The following is a 25,779-nucleotide window of genomic DNA, read 5'->3' on the forward strand; positions in this document are numbered from 1 at the left end:
TGTCTATCTGTCCCCATCTCTCTCCTTATCAATCACGAGTCATGTTGCGCAGATACTCTTGAATATGCGTTCTTAACTGGGTCATCATCGACTTAGCAGGGTTGTACCGTTTATTCCTGGATCTACTAACGGACATAGTTCTTCAGTGAGGAGGAGTCTCTGCACCCACTTCTCTTTCTACGCTGAGATTTTTGTTTGCCTTGAGCTTGAATAGACTGTGAGCAAGTAGTCTCGTCCGCTACCTTGTTTTGAAAATACTGTTTCCTGGCAGTCACCAGTTATCTCTGGCCCTTACCACCTCTAAGCTCCTTTTCCACAATGGTCCCTAAGACTTGACGGGAAGAGATATGTTACAGATATCTCAATTAGGGCTGAGCCTTTGATAAACTCTTAATCTCTTACACGCAGACCAGTTGTACAATTCCCCTGCTTTTCAAAAGCATTTTCCGCAAGAGCGAAATTCACGATGATCTGTACCTTGCAATATATGCAAAATTTTTTGGGGGAAAACTCCTATGTTTACTTTTGGCTATAATCTGGTCATGATTGAAACGAGACCGGACTGACGACTTATTTCAGTTAGTAAAATACAAAACCTTAATGTTGAATACAGTTCTAGCAATTCTAATTACATTTGTATTTAAAGAGCCGTATTAATAGATGAGAAGATATGTTACATTAAAGACCTCCTGTTATATCCTTGGAGAGGTAAATAAAATTAATTACATTTCAGCTAGGGAAAAGTTTAATATGGTAGGAAATGTGTTTAGAAAATATAAGTGAGGACAGAGTGCTGGGCTAACAGCCTCTGTATCCATGTCTCCTTCTGGCTCCTCCTGAGAAGTAGAAGGAAAAGTTCCATCTGGGGCCCACATGATCCCTCCATGCATGGCAAGACAACTATGCTTTCTTCTGTCCCAAACACTTTTATTATCTTGGCTCCCTGCACTATGTTATTGTTAACTCTAAGTATTTTTGATTCATAATGTACTGTACGTAAGATATACATCCTGAGGGACACATAGGAAATCTGCGGAAACTTTTCTATGGCTTTTTGAAGTCTATTCTTTGAAGAGTCCCTACTTGTTGAAAGAAACTTATTTATGAAAGAAGAAATTCTTTTGGACTCTTCTTTATTAGACATATTTAAAATGACTAAACATATCATTTCCTCACTGGAAAGCCAGCAGTTTAAAAATATCTAAATATTTATTAGAACTTGCATGTTGTCATTTGAAAAACCAGACAAATCTACACACTTAAATTGGTCCCATTATTTGGCAGTAAAGAGAACATTTGGGGGGGGGGTGTTTTTCATAACTGCTTATACCAGTTTTGTTTATTTTTAATATGGTGAAAGACAAATTATTTGTTGAGCATTTCTACAACAATTTGGTTAGTGTAGTAAAGTTAAAAGGTAATTTTCTGGAGAAATGTCTAATCCTCTGGATCAGCCAATATCACGAGATAATTATTTGAAATGTGTTTCTTTTCTAAAAGCAGTTCACCTGTGTGTGTTCCGTGCTCCTTCCTTGCAGAGTGAAAAGAGTCATACCTGTATGTTAGTGAGAAGGGTCTCTATGGAAGAAAGGCCATCGGGAAACAAGAAGGGAGACGGGAAGCCTGGAGGTAGTGGTTGCCCATGCCCAGTTAGAGAAAGTTTGTCGATGCTGTCTCTTGCGGTTGGTGTAGAAAGCGGGGTCTCATCTGTATGTGATTGAAACAAAAATATAGAACAAGTTACGCTTGTCTGTTTTTATTAGACCTCAGTAATGGCTTCCCTAGTGGTTTCCAGAACATTTATTGCAAATTGGTTCCTGCTATCAGGAGAAAATGCTTTCTGCTGAATTTTCTTTAATGAAAAAGCTGTGGAGATACAACAAGATAACATTAATGAGTAACTTTATAAGCCTTTTAAATGCAGTCTCTAATGAGACTGAGTTTACAGTGCCATAGAATCTTTTTAAAACAAATATTATCTCATATATAGTTGTGATAATATATTCAGGCTGACTTTATGGGCACCTTCCCAATTATCTCATTTTAGTTTGTTCTGTTTGGATTGACAATAGAGTATTTCTAAAGCTTTCTATAAGAGAAATGTTTTGTATATCAGGATGTTTCTTTCTCAATTAACCCTTCTTTATATTGATGGTTCATTCAAATGTAGTCTTAATAAGCTTAACAAAGAATCTACAAGTGAAACCCCCCTTTTTTTCTTGTCTTTCATTTTTTTTTCTTTTCATTTTGTAACATCTAAAGGGAAAGGCTAGAATCCGAGGACATTGTTTCTAAGTTGCAATTAAAATAATCACTCTCATTAGCAAAAAATCTAATTTTAAACACTTAAACATCTAAGGCTTTCACACATAAAATGGGAAGTGAAGAAAAAACATTAAAAATGTAACTTCCATCACATCCTTATGGAAATCATATTACCCCTTTCAGGTAAGTTATTATTTATTTCATTGATTCTACACTCTTCAACAGGTAAGCCACTTAATATCCGAACACAAGCACTCTTTCCTTTCATTGTAAAAAGTTTTCATTTAACTACTTCCTCTTTAAACATATGCATACTTTTCAATGAAATGGAAGCAAATTGTGGCTTATTCACAGATAATGTTACTCAGGCTAGTACTCTCTATTTTATAAATATTTTTCATATTTCACCCCAGGAAAATTCATCAGTACAATGTATTTGATTATTTCTTATAGTATCTCTCAGTTCTACAAGTGGCTAAAATTTTCAGCATACTTGATTTTTGTTTATAATTTGACCCCACTGTTCTCAGTCATTCCTTTATTTTAAAATATAACACTTAAACACACAACACATTTTCCAATCATGCCTGTCTAATGTGGAAATACTCTGGAAGGCGCCAAGCCTATAGTCACTAATGTCAGAACCTGCTAAATCGTATCCCTCACCTTTCCCCATTTGTAGTCAATGAAGTAAAGAGGAAGAAAAGGCAGGGAGAGATGTAAGAGACAAAAGATGTTCTATTCACTATTCTCCTCTCACACTCTCCTGTAATTTCTCCTTCCACTTCCTCTGTGAAATCGCTGACGGATGAGTTCAAGCAGCATGTACTAGAAGAAACAGGAAGCAACTAAGCCAGGACTCATAATGCTGTGTTTTATCACAGCTTTCACGTGGGGCTGAGAAACGCTTCAGGGCTCAGGTAGGGCTGCAGCAGGGCTAATATGAGCAAGGTAATTTTGGACACCATTTACCACGCTGTCATAAATTACTCCTCTAGACCAAGGCTGCTACTGTTTTCTCCTCAGAGCTCTGGAAGGAGAGGCACTTGTTAAACATCTACGTGCAAGTGTCACTGTTTAAGAAAGGAGAGCAATATTTTTTGATCTGTTTCACCTTAGCTGTCACATGGTAAAGAAAATACACCTTAATAGATCATGGAGATAATAATTGCTTGTCTTTTGAATAAAGGGATAGAACCTAATGACCATCTGAGCATGCATTCACCTTAGCATCTGTGACTTCGTAATTTTGAAAGACTCTGCAAAAAAATGAAAGCCAAATGTATTTATGAACACATCTGAGCATATCTTTGATCACTAAATAATTATTTGTTTTAACTTCAGTGCATTGATGGTTGACTATGCTTGGCAGGTGAGAAACAAATCATTAAATCACTATCATGCCTACATTCATGCACTGGTAATTGTTGAAATAATGCACACGATAATAGGGGTGGAAAAAATGTGCCAGGGTAAAAGCATTGTAAAACTGATGTAGACCAGAGTGACCGATTCCAGGTGATAAATAACTAATTCCTATAGCTGGGAAAGCACTTTACCTCCTATTGTTATTTCATTAGCCACTGCTCATCCAGTCAATGATTAACACTCTTCTGTGTGTATGTGCAAGCATGTGTGTGCATACGTGTTCTTTTCTCATTGCATCTAACATCATGTATGAGAACAGACCATCATTTGCTATAAATCTGGGTCACAACAACTTAAAATGAAAAGTAAAGGAAATTCACAGAAATGTTAACTACAACCTCCCCTTTTATTAAGAAAAAGAAAGCTAAAAGATCAAATAAATGAACAATATTTATTTGGACCTCAATAGGCTCTTATCTGAGAAGACACTGTCACCTCTCAGCAATCAACAACATAAAAGTCTACTTTATTTCCTCCTTCATGGATTGTAAAACTAAGCTTTAATCATATTTGCTTTTTTAAATGAAGTGACTTTGATATCCTTGAAATATTCTTGGAATAGTAAGGCAAAATTTTGAGGCCAGACAGTGTCGGAGTCTGGGCATTACACAATCTCCATGGACTTCAAAGAGTGAAGGAAGAAGCAGCACACACTCACAGATCTGATTTCCACTCAATTTACCTGCAAAGGGTTTAAGAAACTGTCTTCTGAAGACAATTATCTAGTCAGATTTGGGGATTTTTGTATTGTGCCATATGACATCAGGTTTTAGTATCTGATTACCACTGAACATAAATTGGTAGAGTTGCGCAAGGAACTCCAATTTATTCCCAGAGTGACTTAAATGGTGATCACCAAATACACGGCCATATTGTAATGCTATTTTATGAAAGGGGATTGTTTCATAGATGTATGACACAAAGTTAACATGAGGTTATTCCAGTGTAAAATGAGACCAAAGTTCTCATGGTATGTGTTCTCGTGAGGAAAAGGCAGAGGGATATTTGTAAACACACATACAAGACACACAAACACACACAGCGACAGCAAGGGGGGGAGAAAGAGAGAAAGAGAGAGAGAGAGAGAGAGAGAGAGAGAGAGAGAGAGAGAGAGAGAGAGAGAGAGAGAGAGAGAGAAAGAGTAAAAGGGAGGCGATGTGACCAGAGGCAGAAACTAAAACACCGCAGTCACAGGTACGCAACACATGCCAGATGAAACCAGCATGCTAGTTACCTATTAAGTTGTTATATTTAAATTCTAAAAAGAAGTTATTAACTTTTAAGCATTATTCTACTTTAATTTAGTTGCAAAGAACTGTAGTAATTCCTGAAGGAAAATGGAATGGCACATGCTACAGTTTAATAAGTAATTTCATCTTAATGCCCAGAAAAATGACTGATTGAAATCTGAATAATTACACAGTAAATATGCTGACAATTTCCCCATTATTTAATCAAGATCATAGAAATTTAAGGTACAAATGGAAAAGACAAAACATTTCAGTTGCATAACAAAGGATGAGGACATCGTATTTTAGTCTTCCTTATCACCTGAACTCAGGATTCTACTAGCACATGAAGTCACTTTTTACTAAGCCACCATCAGGAAGATTGATGTCTCTGAAAGACAAGTCTCTTTCCTCTTCAATCTTATCACACAGAACAATTTAGCAGGATATCCTAAGGAACAATGTTGTTTTAAAAAAAATAATGGTCCCCTACTTTTAAAATGTTTTCTTTCCTGCTAATAAAATCTAACGCAGTTGTTATTTTCATAACCATTCCCTTTGGGTTTGAATTACACATTCTTTCTTGTGTGTGTGTGTGTGTGTGTGTGTGTGTGTGTGTGTGTATGTGTGTGCGTGCACATTGCTCTGTAATGTCTTTTATTACAACTAAACTGCTCTTTCCAAGCTAAAGAAAGGATGTTTGAATAAAAACTGTTACTAAAATGGCAAAGTAGGCGGGGGGAAAGGGTTGAAAAATATTCTACAGAATATAGTACTTTCCATTTATAAGTGAATAATTTTTTATAAAAATATAAACTTTTCTAGGCTGTTTTAGTAAATTTCTATCAGAAGCCAAAGTATTCAATGGAAGTCTTACTGACCTAAAACATGAACACGAATAACCTAAAAATTAACATTAGTGCTCAGATAAAGAATTAAAAATTATATGCAGACGTGTGATCTAAACAGGATAGATGAGAAGAGTCTGTTAGATTCCTCAAGTGCTGGCATTAGAAGAGGTTGTCTGCTGTCCAAAGTTAGTGCTGTGCTGGGAACTGAAGGAGTTGAACAGGGTCTTCCATAAAAGCAGAATGCTCTTAACCACTGCGTCATCTCTCCAGTCCCATACAACAGATTTTCTAAATAAAAGATATCTCAACTCTATATATGATACAGCTAAATTTAAATAAAGAGAAATCATTGTTAAACTTAGTGAATTCTGATCCTAGTGATACTTATTCTATTAAATGCTGTAGTGATAAAACTATCTTATATCATTTGAAAAACATTTGGCTAATTTGTAATAAGGATTAACTAAACTCAAAGGATTATACTATAATCCAATTAGATTATATATGGAAAAATGCTCTATAGAATAAAAACCAGTGTACATGTGAAAAATAAAATCCATAAATTTTCTTTGATAAGTCATTTTTCTTTAATGTGGCATTGAAAAGCTCCATCTTTTCAATCCTTTGCTTGTGGTGGCTATCTTCTGCCTATTGTAATAAGCCATTGATAATGATGCATTGTGTTGACAGTTTTCATTGGCATAGCCTGAGGACAGTGCAGAAACACCAGAAAACTTCTTGAATATACTCCAATCAGGATTAGAACTTGGGAGTTCAAATAATGGATAAAATCAATTAAAAAGATAGTCTCAGTGAGGTGGTAAAGTACATCATTTGTTTGAAAAGAACCCGAGTCTGATCCGCAGAACCTAACTAAAATTTGGATATGTTAGAACCTGCTTGCAATCCTACTGCTGGGGAGCCAGAGACAAGAGCACTCTAGGACCCAGGAACTGGTAGCCCAGTCTACATATTGAGTTGTAGGTCAGGACAGTAAAAGACCCTGTCTCAAAATTAAATTAGAAATTAGCTGAGAAATTAGATCCAAGTTTAACTTGTGGCGTCAACATCCATAAGCACAGATTGGCACCTGAACACGTGAGCACACATATATACACATACGCACAAATAAAATGTAAAACAACACGAGATAATATATAATGATAATGGGCTAATAGCAGTGGCAGAAGTATGTTAAAACCTACATCAAGCATGCAGTTTTCTCCAACGTAACAAAGAATAAATTTATGGCTCATCTATTCTGTGAAACTACCATCCCCACAGGTGGGTCTTCACATCTACGTAGATTTGTTTTGCATTGTTTCTGAAATGTACCTTTATGGGTCACTCCTTAGACAAGGAGAGAATATTCGCATTGTCCCAGTCGGTCTGTACAGACAAGTTCTTTTTAATTTCTGAATTTAATTTCACTTATTTCTGAAATATGTGAATGAAGAAAAGAGCGGCAAACCCCGAAGAATACGCAGTGAAGGAGCAAGAAGTCTCCATTTGTCTTGTAGTCACACTGCATCCGTTATGGTCAAATTAAAACCACTTATGTTGGAAAGTTACACTGTTTGTTAAAGGACAATTTCATAGATACAGTCTTGCTCTAAAAGGAATCACTAAGAAGATGATTTTTTTTAAAAAAATGTAGAAATCAAAGTATAATCTCAATAAGGTTGTTTGACAAAATACTGATCCAAATGACACTGTATTTACTTAGGAAAAGAAGAGATTATTTGGGATGACATGAATTGAGACAGGATAGAAGAAGGAAATAAAAATCTCCATGGTAAGAACTAAACAGTAAACTTTTGTTGAAGGCTATGTGGCCGGAAGGTTAGAGGTCATCTAAGAAGACCACCCAGGGGTAACAGCTCAGGGAATTCTGGGTCTCTAATAACCTGAAGAAATTATATTTTAATGGAATTTTAACTGGAAAGCATATTTCTAAACATTGTTCTTAAAAGAAAAAAAATGACTTTCTCTCTATTCTGTATTTATATCTCTGCGACTTATATACAAAAGAAGCATTAAAGTCAAGCTGTACACTAACCAGCATTTTAAAGCTTGACTTTGAGAACAAATTCAGGCACAAAAAAACTAATGTTGGAAATTAGATACTTGTGCATGAAATCCTCCTTGTCTCTGCAACGAGGGGTTTGAAGCATTAAGCATCCACACACTGATTGACCTCCCAAGCATGAGGCACTGCTTCCTCCCCTGCTTGCTTCATGAAGCAGTGAGTTGTGAATGCTTATGAAAGATCGAGCAGAGGTTTTGCAGAAAAGTTCCCGTTTGATCGACCTTTCTGTCGTTTCCATGACCCCATAGGCTTACCCTGACTGCTGATACTGCAAGTGAACACGGGGAAGCACTTATTGAAGGCTGCACAATGGACCCGGTTCTGTTTCCTCGGCTAATGCTTTGTATATCTGCACAGTAGGGCCATTAAGGGTTCTACGACCACAGGGGAAACAATCATAACATTTGTTTTGAGATGACCGACTCAGGACATGGACACCAGGCTTTATATAGAAACTGTTTTTGTTTTATTAAGGGACTGTTTGCCTGGTAGTGATAACATCATTAAAAATAAATGAAAGGGGGCTGGTAAAATGCTTCCCCAAAGCAGAAACCTAATTAAAGGTGATGTGCCTGCTACGCGGCTTTTTTTTTTTTTTTTAAACCAGGGTGCAGAAATAGAACAAGGTTACTTCTTTCTTATTTTATACGGCCCAGAGAAGACCTCACAGTAAAACATCACTTCGGATCTAATTTTCTACTTCTGTGTACCTTAATAATCTACTTTGCAGTCCGTGCTTGCCCATGGAAACCGAACTAGTAATCTGTTACTACAGACAACTTCTTCATGTCTTGCTACATAAGGAGCATATCTGATTCTAAATGAAACTGGCTTGCCTTTGCAAACAGGTTGTATGGGCTGTGGTAGGTACATATCAACATGCTCTAGCTCTGAAGAACCACTTGGGCAAGCCTGAGTTAACGATCAAAGCAATTTCTAAATCATACTTCATAATTCCAAAAAGTACAGCAACAACAAAAGAAGACGCACGCTTTCATTTTGGGGGGGGGGGTGTGGAGCCACTCTCATTTCGCGCAGGGTGGAAAGCAGGAAACTGCAATCCCTTGATAACTCTACTTTATTGTGCCTTGACCTTGACCAATTCACTAAGATTTACATCTGCCAGAAGTGAGTTTCTGTGCTGGGCTCTGAGAATGTGTGATGAGGACAGAGGAGGGGCTGTCATATGAGTCCGAGGGTTTTTTTTTTTTTTTTTTTTTTTTTTTTTTTTTTATCAAAATGGATGTGGCCTTAAAAGTGAAGAGAAAATCCAGACGGTGTTGCAGAGTTTCATGGTCTGCCATCCTATCCCCTTCTCATCAGCTCTGCTCATTTCTGAGTCTTCAAGTACAAGGTGAATCCTGTTCCAAGTGAATGAAACAGGACTCTTCAGAAAAATGTTCCCTGAAATAAAAAAATCGCTCTGAGGAGTTCTGTTTAAACTTGGATTTTCCCATGGATCTTTGATTGAAAACCGGTGGTGGCAAATGCCTTAAATCCCAGCACTTGGGAGGCAGAGGCAGGTGGATCTCTGTGAGTTTGAGGCCAGCCTGGTCTGCAAAGTGAGTGCCATGACAGATTCCAAAGCTACAGAGAAACCCTATCTTGGAAAAGAAAAGGAAGAAAAAAAAGAAACAAAAACAAAAAGAAATTATCAGAGAATTATAAGATGCGGGAGATGAAATTAAATCCCTGCAATTAATTCTACACTCTTTAGATAAAATGTTCCCCTTAAAGGACTGTTCCGATTTTTTTTCAAATGCAAATTTACACAGGCTTGTTTATTTTTCATTAGAGGTGTGTTACCAGTGAATAGGAAGTTTAAGGAAAGAAGCTTGGAATAACAAAAAGAATATGTATAACATGAAAATAGATTCACACATACATTATATATAATTTTGGAAAAATTCATAAAATAAAGGATGGCATTTTAGAACTGATATGGATCATGTGTTTGTGACCTGAATAAATATGTCCCTATCTTTGAAAAGCATACACAAAATATATAGTTAGTTAAATAATTAAAAGAAAGATTCACGATCAAATTGATAGTGTTCGTGAATTGCTTCATATTTCTTAAGGATGAGGAGAAATTGGGTGGAAAAATAATGGAATAACATTAACACTGACATGATATTGTGAAAGCTAAACAACATGACGGTGTAGAATAATTATTATCTTATTCCAATTGTATGACTATTTTAAATTTCTGCTAGTAAAATGTTAACAGATAATAGATGCTACTCAGTATATATTTTTCTCATTCATTTTATTTCAAAGATGGATATGAAGAGCCTCATCATATTCAAACCGCTAGTCCACATTGACACCTCCTACGTCCAAAACGACTTTGCACCACTTGACTTCCTAAGTCTCAGCTCGGTCATGAAATGGGTGTTTCTTTAGTTATGCTCATCCTACACATAAGTAGTAGGTAGACGTAAAAAGAAATTCATTAATTTGTGATGTAATTCAGCTATAAAGATAGCATAAGACACTTGGGGTTCTGGATTTGAACCCCAAATATCTCTATTTCAGAATTCATGTTCTTAATTCTGGACCAAAATACAAATTACCTACATTTAAAAAAAAACAATGCTTTAGCTACACACATGCTTGTATCATACACACACACACACATATATATGTACACACACATATATGCACAAAGAATTTAGATAATAGCAGAAAGAAAATGTAAACTCTTAATTCAGATTTGTCTTAATTTAATATTTAAACTCAGTGTTTATCCTAAACAACCAAGACTCCTTGACATTGACTTCTGTCACTTACACATGATCCTTCTTTCTTTAAGCAAGTTTATTTTTCCTAGTAGTGATACTTTAGCCTCTTATGGTAGAATCATTGCAGTTCAACCATGATAGGCATTTTACAGAAACACTAACAGGAAGTAGCTTAAGAAGATGAAGTCATTAAACAGTTCTATCAAGTGCCAACTGTACCCAACAGACCTTTATCTCTCTTGGGAGGAAGATTTTTGCCATGAAGGTATCACTTTTAAAGTGGTGCATACTTAAGAAATGAGTAAAAAGTTAATGTTGATGCAATAGACTTCAGAAAGGCAGGAGCATGTCTTTCCCTTTCATCAGCTTCAATTAAAATCTGGGGATTTCCACAATATGTCTTCTGAGATTTGTTCTGATTTGTGTCTCCTGAATTTACTTTTTCTGTGTTCCTTGCTATGTATTTGCCTTCTTCCTTCTATGGGAACTAACTGCACTTGGCTTTTTAAATCACTCTCTTAATTTCAGAGTCCTTTTCTCCCCTGATTGTCCCCAAATTGCTCAATCCTAACACTATGGGTTCTCAAGGTTTTTGGTCACTTCTCTGTCATGATCCCAGTAGATTCCTAGAATGCTGCCCTAAAGTAGACATCATTATCTTGATCTAAAATAATTAATTTATGCAAGTCAACTTATTTATTTTCTAAGTAAATTGGTCAAATACAAAGCCACAAGTAGTTAAAAATGTTCCTTCATTTTTACCTCCCAATGCAAATTATCTTGAGACAAGGATACATAATAATATGAAACTAGGTAAATGCAACCCAGCCTCCTGTTGTGAAACAGTTCCCATTCATAACAAGCAATTACTAGTCTATCATTCCTGCCCTATTTCAAATGATCAAAGATTTGGCAATCATTGACAAAGAAATTCAGTTGCATGTTAATTTCAGTATTTTTAGTATAAAAATCTATGAACTTTAATTCTCCCAGTCATTGTACCACCTCAAGGCATGATTTGTATTATATTTTATTACTTATTTTACAAATATATCACATGAGTTTTATTGCCCAAATTATTTCATGTATTAAATCTCGACTATTATATGAATCATGATCATGTTTAAGTGAGCAAGGTTTATAACTTAACTTCCATAGCCCAACATGATAAGGTATATGTACCGTAGCTGCCTTGGTGCGAAATAGGTGTGTGCTTTCAGTTTCTTTTCCAGAATTGCATATTTGGTGTATAAGACCAACTTTTTTTTTTGCAAAATATCTCAAATTCTCTTAAGTCCATATATTTATAACCACCATATACAGAAAAGAGACAATGATGCATACACATATAAGATTGTGTTCATCCATCTGAAAATCCAGCTGGTTGCTTTGGATAATGGTTGATGGGCAGTGGTAGAATGTCCATGCAAAGTTTGCTAAGCATTTTCTCAGGGATATTATAGAAACCATCTTCTGTAAATTGATAGGGGGTTAAATTGAGTAACCTTTACGTTCCATTCACCTATTGAGATTTTATGATTTTTTTTCTTAAAACTAACTGCTTTATAACACTGTCATATAAAAATGCAAAGGAGAGCACTAATTTTTAGGATTTAGGGAAATATAAAAGTTAAGAGTGTATGTTTGTGTCATTGTCAGCATTTTTCCCTGGGTGAGGAGGGGATTCTCAAACAGCACAGCTGCTAGTTTGCAACTCTCAAAGCATAAAAACATAATGCACATTCTTGAGCTTCTACTAAGTATAAGTTTTTTTAAAAAATTAACTTCCAGTTTATAACCATGTATTGTCTACCGCACAGAGAAAGAATAGTCCTGTTGTTGGTTGTATAAAACTGTGCTTTTTTTGTCAGTTGTATAAAACTGTGCTTCCTAGTTTTAAATTGGATATGCTTATGAACAGTAGATCTGTTGACTCAAAATATGTGAAAATTAATGCAGAGTTTAGAAATTCTCTTCATTCAGTCAATTTGACAATAAAAGCTATTTCTTTATCTAAACACCATCATGATATTTTATTATAAATAAGTAATATTGCTATTATTTCACACATCAGATTAGCTTTCCTTATACATTTTCTATCTTAATATACTATGATTCAAAATACAAATGCAGATAGAAGCTGAACAATTACTTTTAGTTTCTTTCATCTATAAGTTGTATTTTACTCTACATGCTTTATGATAACTACATTATAAACATCATATAAATAAAAAGCTGGTTCCAGAAGGATTCTTTTACAATGATGCAAGAAATTAGGATCATTAAAAAATCATAGCTTTTCTTAAATATAAACAATTAAACCAAAACTTCAGGTTTTATTTCTGCTCTCCGGTGATAAACATGAGGAACTCATGTTGCCCACTGATGTTATTTTCCCTTAGAAAAAAAAAATAGAGCTTCATATAACAATAGCTTCAAAATGTCAAGAAACACATACGGAAGTGCTACTTCCTTCACTACCACAATTATTTTCACAACTTGAATATACTCATAAATGTACTCAGTGACTTTATATACAGTCAAATTAACCCTGAAATGCAGACTAGATAAAAACCCAGGATTCTAAAAAGTTTGTAACAAGTTGAAAATACGATACACGGCAGTCAACTGGTTCCAAAGAGGAGCAATATAGCAGATCATTTAATAGTCTGAGCTTGGAGGAATTAAAAATATAAAGTTAGAGAAAAGAGTAGGCTACAAGTCAATGGTGTGACTGAGGCCTTAATATTTGGTGAGATGAAATAACTTTGGTGAGAAAATTATATGATTTGAAACGTTTTCCGTCACTGTGGCTCCCACAACACACGTTGAAGTTAGTGTGGCTGCCAGGGAGATACTGGAATAATGTCAAGCCCTTAAAATACATGGGTTAGTAGAAAGACATTAGCTCATTAGAATATATACAATTCATATTAATTCTATATACAATTATATAAAATATATTCATTAATTTATTCTATATATATAATGTACTGTAATATACTAATTTATTATATATCATTGAATATACAATGGCATACACACACATAAACATGCAAAATAAAATAAAAGGAAAAGAAGAAAAAGAGAAAATATTGTGGAGATCAGGAGGAATGAGGGACAGAGGTAAGAATGGGGAGGAATAAAAAGGAACAGAAGATTGCTAGGATTTTGTTTATGGGAATCTAGAAATGCCATTATTACATTCTCCCTCACTTGTCTTAATATACATAAAATTTAACTTGCCAGCAATCATTAAAAATTGAGGGGGAAAAGTGACCAGAATATATTGTATGAAAAAAAAAAGTGTTTTCGGGGGCTGGAGAGATGGCTCAGTGGTTAAGAGCATTGCCTGCTCTTCCAAAGGTCCTGAGTTCAATTCCCAGCAACCACATGGTGGCTCACAACCATCTGTAAAGAGGTCTGGCGCCCTCTTCTGGCCTTCAGGCACACACACAGACAGAATATTGTATACATAATAATAAATAAATATTTAACAAAAAAAAGTGTTTTCAATTTAAAAAAAAAAGAAAGAAATCTTAAACATTTTTTTAAAAAACAACTTTATATTACTTCTACTGATTCAGATGTGCTATGGCCTTGGGTTCTGCTAATAGTCCCTGGATTTCTGCCTGATTCCTGAAATTATAGCTGAAGTTCATTGTATGCCCAAAATTGCCTGGTTCAGTGCTCAATACCCACATAGCACACGGCTGTGGTTCCTACATTACCAATCCTGGTTGCTGCTCATTTTGAGGCACCGAGGCAGGATACAGTTCTTTCTATTTAGGCATCCTCCTTTGCATTCAGATACCAATTCTCCATTTCATTCTTTACCTGCACTTCTGGCCTTCATTTAATATCCATGTGAAGGAACCTACCCTTTGCAAACCCTACTTTTCATAGCTGCAACACAGGCTAGTGTGATTCATATCCTATTCATCAGAACTATTGATGCATTAATTTGGAAAAATAACATATTTTCTCATGACTTATAAAATCTATTAGCAATCAAAATCATCAAAATGTTAAAACATAATGAAAAAGAAAGGGAAGTCCTAGTCTCCATTTATAGAGACAGCAGATAAGATAACATAAACACAAATGATCAAAGTGAAGAGTGCCAAGCGCCATCTGTGGAATTTGAAAAAGGATGCAGAACTCATCAGGAAACATAAATACTGGGTCTCATAGATCAATAAAATATAAAGGTTGTATTAATTTTTAGGTTAATTTTCTTGGATCCAAGAAAACAACTAAATCCATTAAACGAGGTCAAATCCTTATTAGCAAAGCAAACTTCTGAATGTGAATGAATTAGTTTTTCTTTGACAAAATAGGTCAGAGCAAAATTCAGAGCTGGACAGAGAGCTTATTGCAAAGCAAGCACAAAAACTTGAGTTCAGGCCCCAAATATCTCTCTCTCTCTCTCTCTCTCTCTCTCTCTCTCTCTCTCTCTCTCTCTCTCTCTCTCTCTCTCTCTCNTGTCTCTCTGTCTCTCTGTCTCTCTCTCTCTCTCTCTCTCTCACACACACACACACACACACACACACACACACACACGAAGGGGGAAAAAACTGGGTGTAAAGGGTATTTCTGTAATCTCAGCTCTGGTTAGGTTGACACAGGCAGATCCTGGACTCATTAGTAAACCAGCTTTGAGTACTTGGTATTTCCGGCCAAGAAAGAGAAGTTGACTTAAGAGGTAGCCAGCAACATGAATAATGACACCCAAGTTTGTCCTCCATCCTCCACAAGCAAGCATAACACACAGCTTCACATACAATATGCACAAACACATACACAAAGAAATTACAGAAAAAGCAGAATATAATCTCAAATACATTCCACACTGTCAAATTGTGATTCCGACTCAATTCCTATAGGCATTCTGATTCCGATTTAGAAACAAACCCACAGAAACATTGTTCTTCCCTGAAGGAGAAGGTGGAAGGTTAGTGCTTTAAAGGTTATGAATCTTTAAAAAATTTACAACTTATTAGGTGCTTTAGAAAACACAAGGAGATAATGGTGGCTGGAAATGGCAAGGCATAAATTCAATCAATGCCCAAAGAACTGATATTGGAAAGAAATATGCACAGAATTTAGAAGTATATACAGTAATTAGATCCATCTGCTACCAATTGCAGGTACTGCAGAATCCTGATTCAAAGACTAAATTAGGCTAATTTGTTATTACCGGTATGTATTTGCATTCAATTAATGCTCAAAAATCCTTGAAAAGTACACTCTCTTATGTGGGTTAAACATTTTCATTGTAATCTTGTTTATAGTAATAATTGGCTTAGCAAATCTTTTCTTTATATCTACTACAAAGGTAAACTTTATCAAGCCCAAGCTAAATTATCATAAATTCCATATTAGCAGAAACCAAATTAATTAGCTTTGATCACACCAAGAAAATTGCTTTTGCCATTTGCTTCATTTCTTCCTCTGGATACAACAACAACCCAAAACTTCAAGTGATAAAAGGAGCAGATTATACATTGTTTACAAAAATAGTAGTTGAAGCAAAGCAAATTTTCTGAATCTCTAATTTAGTGTTCTATTTATTTGCTTGGGTTCAGTGTGTAATATGATGTTAAGTGTATTACTGTAGCATGCTATTATGGAACAGATGTTAAATGCAATGTAAAAATGTCAGGGGTAAATGATTGATGATCCTCTTTGCCATTTCAAAGTAAACCATGATTATTTATATGCTCTGGACATTGCTTGAAAGCATCATATTAAATCTAAACAATTGATCCATTTTGAAGAGGTTTTGTATACTATATTATTTATATGTGTTGTTTTCTTTTGTGAAAAATGTCCCAGCATGGGAAAGTATTAAGTCTTTCAAGAGCTCCACCTAGTCCATATGGTAGATTTGTTTCTCTGTAATCCTTACGTTTTCCCCTCTCAGGCCATATGGCAAGTCCAGAGGCTGCCCAGGCCCCTCTGCCCTCCACAGGGGCCATATGGCAAGTTCAGTGAGTACTCATTTACCTTGTATTAATATTTTATCTGCCTCAGACTGAAAAAGAGATAAGATTAGGCCAAGACAGCCCCTGCAAATGGTTCAGCCATATAATCAATACTAACTGCCAATGTCATATAAGATATGGGTCCTGCTGTTTCATTTATATTAGAAATATCAAAGATAATTGAATAATGTATCAAATAATTTTTAAGCTCTTTTGATCATTTGACAGAATATTGTTTAATTACAGTAATCTTCTACACATAATAGTACAAGTTTATAGACTTTGATATAGCCAAATAAATGACTAAATCTATAATCTATATTACCAAAATATAATCTATAATTTAAACATATTTACAGCACTTACAACTATAGGCTAAATCCACTTAGGTCTGTGTAATACAATTAAGAATATTTCTGAACTTTATGGCTGAACTACATGTTAGGATACAAAATTAATTAAAGTACTGCCTTTCTACACTGTCATTACAAGTTCTTGCAAAGTTACAAAATGAACAACATAGAGAATAAGTTTTCAGGCTTCAAGTTTATTTCTTTGACAGATTAAGACTTTTATAATTTCACTTATATTTGATCTATAAGAATCTGTTCCCTTTAACATCTGACAGGTTATGATTATGTATTTCATAATCAAATTATTATGTCAAGCACTTAATGACTTTTTGACAATATGTGTGTCCCAAATCATATCAGCCTTTACACTACAAAGATTTGTACACGATAATTTCATTCATCTCCTTCAATAAACATAAGTATCTTATGTTTTGAAAAAAAATGCTTGTTCATGAACCCAGGCATACAAAATGAGCAAACATAAAATATAGCCCACCCACTTACAGCTCTGTTCTTTTCAGACCTTAGTGTTCCTGTTAGAAAATGCAGAGAAATCTACCGTGAATATTCAGAATAGTAAGTTCATGTTTTAAGCACTGAGTCATTTCCTGGACTCATCTGCCATGTTTTCTTCTGGATATGTCCTTTAATTAGTGTACACTCATCCACCAAACAATTACAAATAGCCTGTATTTTTTCCCTCAGTTTCACACAATGTCCATACCTGATTCTCAAATTTTCCTACATTTCCTTTCAGTCTCCACATCGATAATTACCCTTGCTATGATATTTTCCCATAGTGCATTTGCCAGGGTCAGGTAAATTCTGAGATAACAGTTTATAGGACATGTTGCATAGTTTCTAAACTCATTTGAAATTTTAAAATGATAATATTGAAATAAAGATGTTAATGTGCTTAGGTTTCTCACCTGTTAGCGCAAGTAAAGTTATAATTAAAAAAAAAAAAAAAACACACCATCAGAGTCCCTGGCAGCTTTTTGGGGGACTTGTATATATAGGAACATATTTTAATATAAAAGTTTAATTTTATGCACTGAATATTTTCACAGAGTCAGCACTTTGAAATTTTGTGATAACATGTTAAAATTAATGGGATGTCTTAACTAAGTTCTTTCTGCATATATACATATAAACAAGGCAAAGCTCTGAACCTGACTTCATAAATAACATTTGCTGTGATTTTGTTAAAGTTTAGATGTGTGGATTTGTATTGAAATCCTCAGAAGGTTACCGAGTGCAACCCTCCAACAATATCTCTGAGTCTTCAGGGAAAGAAATCCCATTATGTGGAGTTCAGGGAAGGGGGTAAACATCACCATAAAGAAATACAAACTGCACATATTTCCCATTTAGCTAGTGTCACTAGAGTTCACGATTTAGAATTCTAACCAGTTAGGACTTATTCGTGGAGGTCAAGTACCTTGTGAACCTTGACATCTCAATGATGACATCATATTCCATCCATCAATTCTTACAGAAGCGCACTTGCCATCTGCTCCACTGCGTTGTGATAACTTATTAGACAAATTCACAGGGTAGTAATCTGTAGAATGATGCTATTATCTTAATGTGTGCCCATTCTGAGGAAACAACCATTGCTTCTGTCACAGAAACAAGATTCTACCTCCTAATTTTATTTATTCACATGGTTAGTTTTTTTTTTCTTTTTTGCTAGTGCCCTGTTTGTTGAGAAGAGTCCAACTCTTTAGCCAACATTGTCCTAGAATTAACAATGTGGTCATGCCTGTCTTGAAAACTCCCTGTGAGCCTTTGTAGGCCTGCATCAAATTCCCTGGAATATACTTGTCTCAGCCTCACAGCATGTTAGATTTTGGAATGAGAGGAATCCCACCTGTTTTACTCTCTAATGATCAAATTGAGGTTAGCTTCAGTCTTACCATGGACATACTAAGAAAATGACTTTTCTCCATTGTAGGACAACCGTGAAAGTCTCCTCACAAAGAGCCACTCTACTTTGTTCCAAAGGCTCCTCTCTACTCAGAGTTTGCTAGCTGAAAATTCATTTTTTTCTTTCTCCATAGGGAATTATATAGGATGAAGGATTTACAAGTACCATGCAGAAATGTGCTCAATTGTAAAGCAGCATAACTTTCTCTATGAATTGGACAAATAACATAATTGAAGTAAATCTCAAACCCACATCAGACAAATCTCTGTTTCTTTTGCTTTACTTCCCTGCAGGCATTTAATTAGCAAAAGCAGAGTCTAGCTGACACTGCATACCTGCAACTCCAATATGTTCTCTGGACAAATCAAGGACATTGTCCACAATCATGAACTCCTATGGTAATATCATGCTTAACTTAGCAACTGTCAAAGGTATTATAGTTTAATGGAGGCTATCATATGTCTCTTTATCTTTAAAATATTATAGCTTTTAAAGACCAAGTTATTGTTTTGCATTTCATAGAATTCCATCCTGTGTTTCTTCTTTTGGCTTTTCATTTATTCCAGCTTACACTGTGATCAACATTGTACTAAAATAAAGTCAAGTACAACAGCCGCTCCCTGCCCATCAAAACGCACAGACGTCTGCCAAGCACTTGTAACAGCTGGTGTTACATTAATTAGTTTAAACTATTTATTTCATCCATCTCCAGAGCAGATTGTGCAAAAACATTAGAGATTATTCTAGCATCTGTAAGTGCCCGGCAAACATTAACCAAGGAAAATTAAAATATTCAGCAGAAACATACACACATATATATTTAAATACATTTATTCTCTGTATAAAAATAAAGATGAAAGTTTAGATAGATAAATAGATAGACAAGTGATAAATAGGTAGATAGATAGATAGATAGATAGATGATAGATAGATAGATAGATAGATAGATAGATAGATAGATAGATAGATAGATAGATAAAGGAATAGGTAGACTGATGATAGATAAAGTAAAGGAGTTATAAGTAAAAATGAAAGTCTCATATACCTTCGAAGAGATATTTCATTGTCTTTGAAAACCTACGTTCTTAACTTGCATTCATATATTGTATCCACAAAGTTTTTCTCTTTAAAAATTATCACTAGAAGCAGTAATAATTCCTGACAACATGGGTCATTAAGCAATATATGACAGGGACTGGGTGACTCAGTGGATTAGTCACAGACTTTATGGCCTCTATTGGAATTCTGCCCTAACGATAGTGATCAAAACACTGTTATCAAATGGTTGTAAAAATCTCAATTAAAATTACTCCTATGGCCTCCACTAGGTTCTTAGCAAACTATACACCATAACATAAATCTACACATTATTGACAAAATTATCTCAACTGTTACTTTTTGGCTTAAGCTATTTTATAAATTAACTATTTCACTTTCCAAGCAATAGCTGTGAACATTGGCTTGATTATGAATGTTTATCCATTAAACACCTGTCAGGTAGAATATGGTTTTGGTAGCCCTCTAGGATTTCAAGACATTTTCCTTTTCTGCACGCTTTCTAGAAACCTAGTATATGTTGATAAAATGAACATTAAAATAACTGTCTATAACGAACTGAATGATTCAGAAACATCCGAAGAGTCACGATCTAGTCATGATAAATAAAGAAAACATCAGAAAATTGTAGAATATCAAAACAGTACTATTTAATTCCCCGCAAGGTCGATGATCCTGAAAGCAATCTGTTTTAACATACCCAAAGCAGTACATGAATAGAATTTGACACATGACATAGTCATCTCTAGGCAAACCAAAATGTCTACCTGAATGATAGCATACAAGCATCTAGAAAATCAGTATGCAGCTGTTCACTGGGGAAAAGCAGTAAGAAGTGAGCACATTTAACACAACAATATTGTATTTCCTGGTTCACACTGTAGACCTGGCTGTGCGTGAATACAGGTAGAAGTCCAAACACACCACTTATTAATCCTAGGGTTAAAAACTTACTATTTAAACATTAGTTCAAAGATTAATCTCTACAAATCAAAAGAATTTTACCCCTTGCCACATAATTTTGTTATAGCAGATACAGAGACAAACCAACTCAATAAAATCCTCCTTCAACTGAGATGAAAATATCTCAGAGTTTGAATTTGGAGAATAACTGAAGAAGATCTAAGGCCTCCCTGATGATAATTGTAGGTAACTTCTATAGGAGAGGTTCTGTGAGCCATCACACTTTGGGGTGTTATATTAACCTTTCAAGAGGTTATTAAAGACTATTTTAAAACACAGATATTTACATTATGATTGATAACAGTAGAAAAAATATAGTTATCAAGAATCAAGGAAAACAATTGGATGGCTGGGGTCACCACAACATGAGGGACTGTATTAAAGTGTTGCAGAATGAGACAGGTTGAGAACCACTGCTCTACACTATCCTCTCTCATATCTAAGGGGATTGAGCTGGGTAAGTACCTTTGGTTACTAGAAAATGTAACCATCCACAAGGGATGGGGTGATTGAATTACATCTGCTCAGAACTCTTATGTGAGAGGTCCAGGGCTCTGATTCAACTTCCTGTTCAATAATACGTTCTCAGTCTGAGTTCCAGGTTTCATAATATAAAATACCTTTTCAGATTTAGAACCTTCTAGATCACTAAAATGTGAGAGGTTGACAATGATGCTGAAATAAAATATTTTAAGAAAAGTGTAGATTAAGGAAAAACATTGTTTTTAAAGTAGTGCAGGTAAACTAAACTCCACAAGTTTCTCAACATACTACTCTCTTTATTTACTCCCAGAATGAATTAGGCTAAAATTTTGTTTTGATTTAGTTTAGTAGGTGATTAATAATAATAATAATAATAATAATAATAACTTTGGGGATTTTGAGACAGGGTTTCACTATGTATCCTTGGAACTCATTATATGGACCAGACCATCTCAAATTCACAGAAACCTGCCTGCTTCTGCTTCTTGAATATAGGTATAAAAGACTTGTGCTACATTTAGTGCTCACATTCAATTACTAGGAAAACAACACATGGGCACAGGAGACCACTTCCTACGAATAACCCCAGTAACACAGACAATAAGGGCAACATTGAATAAATGGGACCTACTAAAGCTGAGAAGCTTCTGTAATGCAAAGGACACTGTCATTAAGACAAAAAGGCAACCTACTGAATGGGAGAAGATATTCACCAACCCCACAACAGGCAAAGGTCTGATCTCCAAAATATATAAAGAACTCAAGAAACTAGACATTAAAACTCTAATTATCCCAATTAAAAAATGGGATACTGAACTGAGCAGAGAATTCTCAACAGAAGAAGTTCAAATGGCCAAAAGACAGTTAAGTGCATGCTCAACCTCCTTAGTGATCAGGGAAATGCAAATCAAAACAACTTTGAGATATCATCTTACACCTGTCAGAATGGCTAAAATCAAAAACACCAATGATAGCCTATGCTGGAGAGGGTGTGGGGTAAGGAGAACACTCATCTATTGTTGGTAGAAATGCAAACTTGTGCAACCACTTTGGAAATCAGTGTGGCAGTTTCTTAGGAAACTGGGAGTCAACCTACCTCAGGATCCAGCAATTCCACTCTTGGCAGTATACCCAAGAGATGCCCAATTATACTACAAAAGCATTTGTTCAACTATGTTCATAGCAGCACTATTTGTAATAGCCAGAACCTGGAAACAACCTAGGTGGCCCTCAATAGAAGAATGGATAAAGAAGGTGTGGCACATATATACTTTAGAGTTCTACTCAGCGGTAAAAAACAATGATATCTTGAACTTTGCATGCAAATGGATGGAAATAGAAAACACTTTAATAAGTGAGATAATCCAGACCCAAAAAGAAGAATATGGTATGTACTCACTCATTAGTGGATTCTAGCCATAAACAAAAAAAAAACATTGAGCCTATAGTTCGTGATCCTAGAGAAGCTAAATAAGAAGGTCAACACAAAGAAAAACATATATTTATCCTCTTGTATATTGGAAGTTGACAAGATCATTGGGCAAAAGTTGGGAGCGGGGGGGGGTGGATTTGGGGGAAGGGGAGATGGGGAGAGAGAAGGGCAAAGGGGAGGATTGGGGAGAGCTTGGGGGAATGGGATAATTGAGATGGAGTAAGGGTGGATATGGGAGCAGGGAAGTGATGTGGGAGTGTCATATATCAATCTGTTGATTTCATTGGCTGAGCAATAAAGAAACTGCTTGGCTTAGTTTAGAGCATAGATGGGAGGAGGAAACAGAATAGAATTCTGGGCGGAAGAGGAAGTGAGGTCAGACTCTGCTCTGCTCCCGGAGACTCGACAGCTCTGCTCTGGAGCAGAGACGCCATGCTTGCCATGCTACACTCTCCCAGGATGGAGGAAGGCTAGAATCTTCCCGGTAAGCGCACCTTGGGGTGCTTACACACATCATTAGAAATGGGTTAGTCCAGGTGCGAGAATTACCCTGTAAGGGCTAGAGTTCATGGGCCAAGCAGTTAAATGAATACAGTTTGTGTGTTGTTATTTCGGGCATGAGCTATCCAAGCGGCTGGGGTGTTGGGGACGCAACCCCGCCGTTCATATTTCAACAGGGAAGAAGTTATACTAACCAAGGGAGCCATTTTTAGGGTTGGCTAGAGTCCTGGCCCTAGAGGGGTTCCCAGGTGTCCAAGGGGATTTCCCCAACTACTTCCGTGGGCAGAAGAGGAGAGGATGCCTGTACTGCCTTATCCTATAGCCATACTGATGTATATCTTGCATATTACCATAGAACCTTCATCCAGCGATGGAAGGAGATAGAGACAGAGACCCACATTGGAGCACTGGACTGAGCTCCCAAGGTCCAAATGAGGAGCAGGAGGGAAAACATGAACAAGGAAGTCGGGACCGCGAGGAGTGCACCCACACACTGAGACAATGGGACTGATCTAATGGGAGCTCACCAAGGCCTGCTGGACTGGGACTGATGGAGTATGTGACCAAACCGGACTCTCTGAATGTGGCTGACAATGAGTGCTGACTGAGAGGCCAAGGGCAATGGCACTGAGTTTTGATTCTACCACATGGACTGGCCTTGTGGGAGACTAGTCTGTTTGGATGCTCACCGTTCTAGACCTGGATGGAGGGAGGAGGACATTGAACTTCCCATAGGGCAGGAAACCTTGACTACTCTTAGGACTGGAGAAAGAGGGGGAAAGGGAGTTGGGGGAGGGGCAGGAGGGGTGGAGGTGGAAATTTTTAATAAATAAATAAAAATTAAAAAATAAACAAGTAATTTTTCAAAAAAATCTAAGAAAATCTAACTTTTTAGTAATTCTCTGTGTGGAATGATTAGTGATAATAAAGAGGAATTGTGGTTTAGAGTTTGGGAGACAACCCAAAACAACATGTATCCCATGTTTTCCCTTTTCTTAGTAATAAACATATAAAATTTATATTTTTACAAAATCCCTGTGGATTATATATATTTTCATAACAGAAAATATTAGTTGCCTATGTCTTTGTCATTCAATTATTTTTAGAAATTATCATTAAGTCAGCTTTTCCCCAAAATTTGATCCATTTTATTTTTACTTCTGCCATTTGTCAACTGAGGACTAGCAAAGTACTTTTGATGACTTTATAGTACACCCACTATACATTGAGTTGTTAAGACAAAATATATCCCAGAATCCAACATTCCTACTTTCAATCACTGTTTTCTGTAATTTCACAAACTAGTAAGCATCTCTGTAAAATTGCAATGTTTTTTGCAACTTCATTGCATTATCATGAACATATGTATGCAAATGTGTGGTGTGTTCACATGCCATGATACTACTGGAAGTCAGAGAAAAAGTTTCAGGAAACAGTTCCACCGTGTAAGGCTCAGAGATTGAAATGAGGTCCTTGGGTTTGGAGGCAGGTGCCTTTACAGCCGAGCCTTGCTATAATACTTTATTGAAAGAACTGTCAAAAATAGAAAAACTGCATGATAGATTTCAAAGTTTTCTTGAAAGGAAAACCAGTTACATTGAAAATCAATAAGATAAATATTCCTGAATACTGTGCAACACATAATATTAATACTTCATATATTTATCATTCAAATGTGTGTTCTATTGCTCAAATATGTAAAAAATAGTGTCAATATATAATCGTGTATATTGATGGCATTAGCATCAGGGCTAAAGTCCTGGAAACTTCTCAGGCAATTTCATCAGTGTACAAATTTCAATGAATGGTCCCAGACAAGCTTTGGTTGTATCAACCAAGCAGCCAGCATGACTTACTGATTCAATCAAGAAATGTTATAAGATAACATGAGGTTCTCTTTTACAGTATCTCTAAAATGATTCTTAAATACTGAGGAGTAAGTATATGAGGAAGGAAAAGTTTCTCATTATCATCACTATTATTATTTCTGTTATTCTTAATAAACATTGTATATGATTTGTACTTCATCTCTATGATTTCCCAATGTTGCCAGTGCAAAAGGCTACTTACCAAGATCACCACAAATACATGCATGACCTTATGCTGTGCTACAATGAAGACTAATATATTTTTAGGTAACAAATAGTTTAACTACATTGTAGTATTATGAAACCACAGTTGTGTATGTGGCCCATTCTTGATGTAAATGTCATGTTTTGACATGTGACTTTACGGATTGTGTGAGTGTGTTAGTCTTTAAGAACTCAGAACACACTTGTGTGCTGTTATTAACTTCTGAAAAAACATGATTTACTGAAAAAAACAAAATTTATATTGTTAACGTATTACATATGTCTATTATAATGTCTACATAAAGTGACTCAAATGGTATTGAAATATAAGATAGCTTAGAAAAGAAAGGTACTAAAGGAGGGAAATTTGGGTTTTTATTGATTTTCTGAGTTCAG

The 25,779-nt window shown here is 35.7% G+C and overlaps 1 protein-coding gene across 2 annotated transcripts in view; it reads right to left on the minus strand.

The window, feature by feature from the left end:
- The window catches only part of Dach1 (dachshund family transcription factor 1), a 358,503-nt gene that overhangs the window by 45,400 nt on the left and 287,324 nt on the right, over positions 1-25,779 (minus strand). For both annotated transcript variants that reach the window (XM_050144656.1, XM_050144657.1), the window contains one exon: positions 1,556-1,707. In XM_050144656.1, the coding sequence (XP_050000613.1) occupies positions 1,556-1,707 (152 nt within the window). The remainder of the gene's footprint in view (positions 1-1,555; positions 1,708-25,779) is intronic.

This window comes from Alexandromys fortis, unplaced genomic scaffold, assembly GCF_014885135.2.
Source record: "Alexandromys fortis isolate MF-2015 unplaced genomic scaffold, M_Fortis_MF-2015_v1.1 scaffold_43, whole genome shotgun sequence".
Lineage (NCBI taxonomy): Eukaryota > Metazoa > Chordata > Mammalia > Rodentia > Cricetidae > Alexandromys > Alexandromys fortis.